The following is a 2442-nucleotide window of genomic DNA, read 5'->3' on the forward strand; positions in this document are numbered from 1 at the left end:
TCTGGTGTGACCACCATTTGCCTCACGCAGTGCAACCCATCTCCTTGGCATAGAGTGGATCAGGTTGTTGATTGTGGAATGTTGGTCCTCTTCAATGGCTGTGCCAAGTTGCTGGATATTGGCAGGAACTGGAACACGCTGTCGTATACGCCGATCCAGAGCATCCCAAACATGCTCAATGGGTGACATGTTAGGGTTAGGGTTTAACCCTAGGGTTTGCGGACCCCCCCAGACCCCCCCAATAAAGCAAAACTGCACGTTTCAGAGTGGGCTTTTATTGTGGCCAGCCTAAGGCACACCTGTGCAATAATCATGCTGTCTAATCAGCATCTTGATATGCCACACCTGTGAGGTGGGATGGATTATCTCGGCAAAGGAGAAGTGCTCACTATCACAGATTTTTTCAGATTCGTGAACAATATTTGAGAGAAATGGTTATTTTGTGTATGTAGAAAATGTTTTAGATCTTTGAGTTCATCTCATGAAAAATGGGAGCAAAAACAAAATGTTGCATTTATATTTTTGTTCAGTGTAACTCAACAAGTGCAAGTAAATACTAATAAAATAGAAATAGTGCAAGAAAGGTTGATATACAATCAGATGGAATATGATATATTAGATAAATAATTAGCGAGATGCAAACGGAAACCAAAGATTAGACAGTCCAAATTGATGTGTTTTCAGTTTGCAACGGAAGATCTGCAGAGTTTCTGCTGTCCTGGTGTCAGTGGGGAGCTCATTCCACCAATCAGGAGCCAGGATAGCAAACGGGTGTGATTTTGAGGGGCACCTGGGTCCCACTCACAGGGATAGAGTAGCAAGCTGATTGGCTGATACCGAGCGTAGTGCACGTGCTGGAGTGTACGATAAGATGGACCTTTATTAATCTGCAGCATTCTGAATTAGCTGTAGCGGCCTGGACCAAGACCTCCTGGGAATCACATACTCTGAGTTCACGTTGCGTGTCTTTACAAAGCAATGTGTGTGAGTACTAAACCATGACTCTCCTTGTCTCCAGCACTGTAGAGCTGGCGAGAACGTGTATTGGCACGCCGTATTACCTGTCCCCTGAGATCTGTGAGAACAAACCGTACAACAACAAGAGGTAGAGCATGTGGAGTGTGTGTCGTTAATTAATATTGAATACCAGTCGAACGTGAGGATCAGTAGAAGCCTCTTTAGAGAGATCCTGTCTCCTCTGTATGGAGTGAAGGTGCGGCAGGAAGCCAGTATTGATTTCCTCTCTTTAATCGTGCAGGTAATCCTCTCTGCTTTACAGTGATTGAGTTACGTCACGCATCACAGTGTCCCAGTTTGCTGTGCAGGAAAATCCCCTTTCTGCATTTATTGATATTAGATTAGAGAAGATGAGATGGAAGTTTATTTATCCCCGTCGGGAAATTCAGGCGTTTACATCAGGAACAGGTCAGAGGGAAAAACAGGATTCACACGAGGTAAAAAATAAAGATAAAATACACAAAAAGAAAATGAAGATAAAATAAAATTATAAAAAAAAAAATAATAATAATTAAAGATGAAAATACACTGAAAAAATAAAAATACACTAAAAGAAATAAAGATTCAAAATAAATATAAAATACACAAAAAAAATTATAATATAAAGATAAAATACACTGAAAAAAATAAAGATTAAAATACACTGAAAAAAATAAAGATTAAAATACACTGAAAAAAATAAAGATTTAAATACACTAAAAATAATAATACAAAAATAAAGATTAAAAAACAATGATAAAAATAAAGATTAAAATACACTAAAAACCACCGGCTCTGCAACCACCGGCTCTCCAACCACTGCCAAAGCTGTGACCACCAAGTTCCTTCCATCACCACTAAGTCTCCTATAACCACCAAGGCTCCTACCACCACCACCACAACAAATGGCACCTCCACAGGAGCCCACAACCGAGCAGAAGCTGGAGTCACCTTCTCCGTCCTCTTCGCGCTCTTCATCGCTTCTCTTGTATAAAAAAATACATGGCTGATGTTTGTCATTGAGCTAAATGAATATATAGTTATAGAAGAAAAAGTGGTAGCTACATGCTGCATTGTACTGATTTAACTGTGCAATAACCAATCTGAATGTTAAATGCACTTTTAGGCTCATATATTTACTACTTTTGTGTTTTTTTCCTGGTGTTTTAGGTGAAATTATGTATTTAAGTCATTGCAAATCATATAGAAATAGCCCTTTGTGTTCTGTAGACAGGCTTACCTTGATTACAATAATAATACAAAATTGATTTAAAAAAGAAATACACTAAAAATAATAATGCAAAAATAAAGTGATGAAGTAACTGTTGAAACAGATTTCACGGTCATTTGAATGGACATGTATACATATTTGGATTGCATATACAAAGTGACTGTTTGTGATTGATGTAAAACTTCCTTAAACTGGTCCTTGTCTCCCCCCCCCCC

At 38.6% G+C, this 2442-nt stretch overlaps 1 protein-coding gene across 1 annotated transcript in view; it reads left to right on the forward strand.

Moving 5' to 3' along the window:
* Positions 1 to 494: 494 nt before the first annotated feature.
* The window catches only part of LOC104943255 (serine/threonine-protein kinase Nek1-like), a gene marked incomplete at its 3' end in the record, with an annotated part of 3048 nt that continues 1100 nt past the window's right edge, over positions 495 to 2442 (forward strand). Inside the window, exon 1 of the mRNA XM_010768600.1 lies at positions 495 to 1105. Coding sequence (XP_010766902.1) covers positions 999 to 1105 — 107 coding nt within the window. The remainder of the gene's footprint in view (positions 1106 to 2442) is intronic.

The sequence above is a fragment of the Notothenia coriiceps genome, unplaced genomic scaffold (genome assembly GCF_000735185.1).
Source record: "Notothenia coriiceps isolate Sejong01 unplaced genomic scaffold, NC01 NC01_scaffold00005829, whole genome shotgun sequence".
Classification (NCBI taxonomy): Eukaryota; Metazoa; Chordata; class Actinopteri; order Perciformes; family Nototheniidae; genus Notothenia; species Notothenia coriiceps.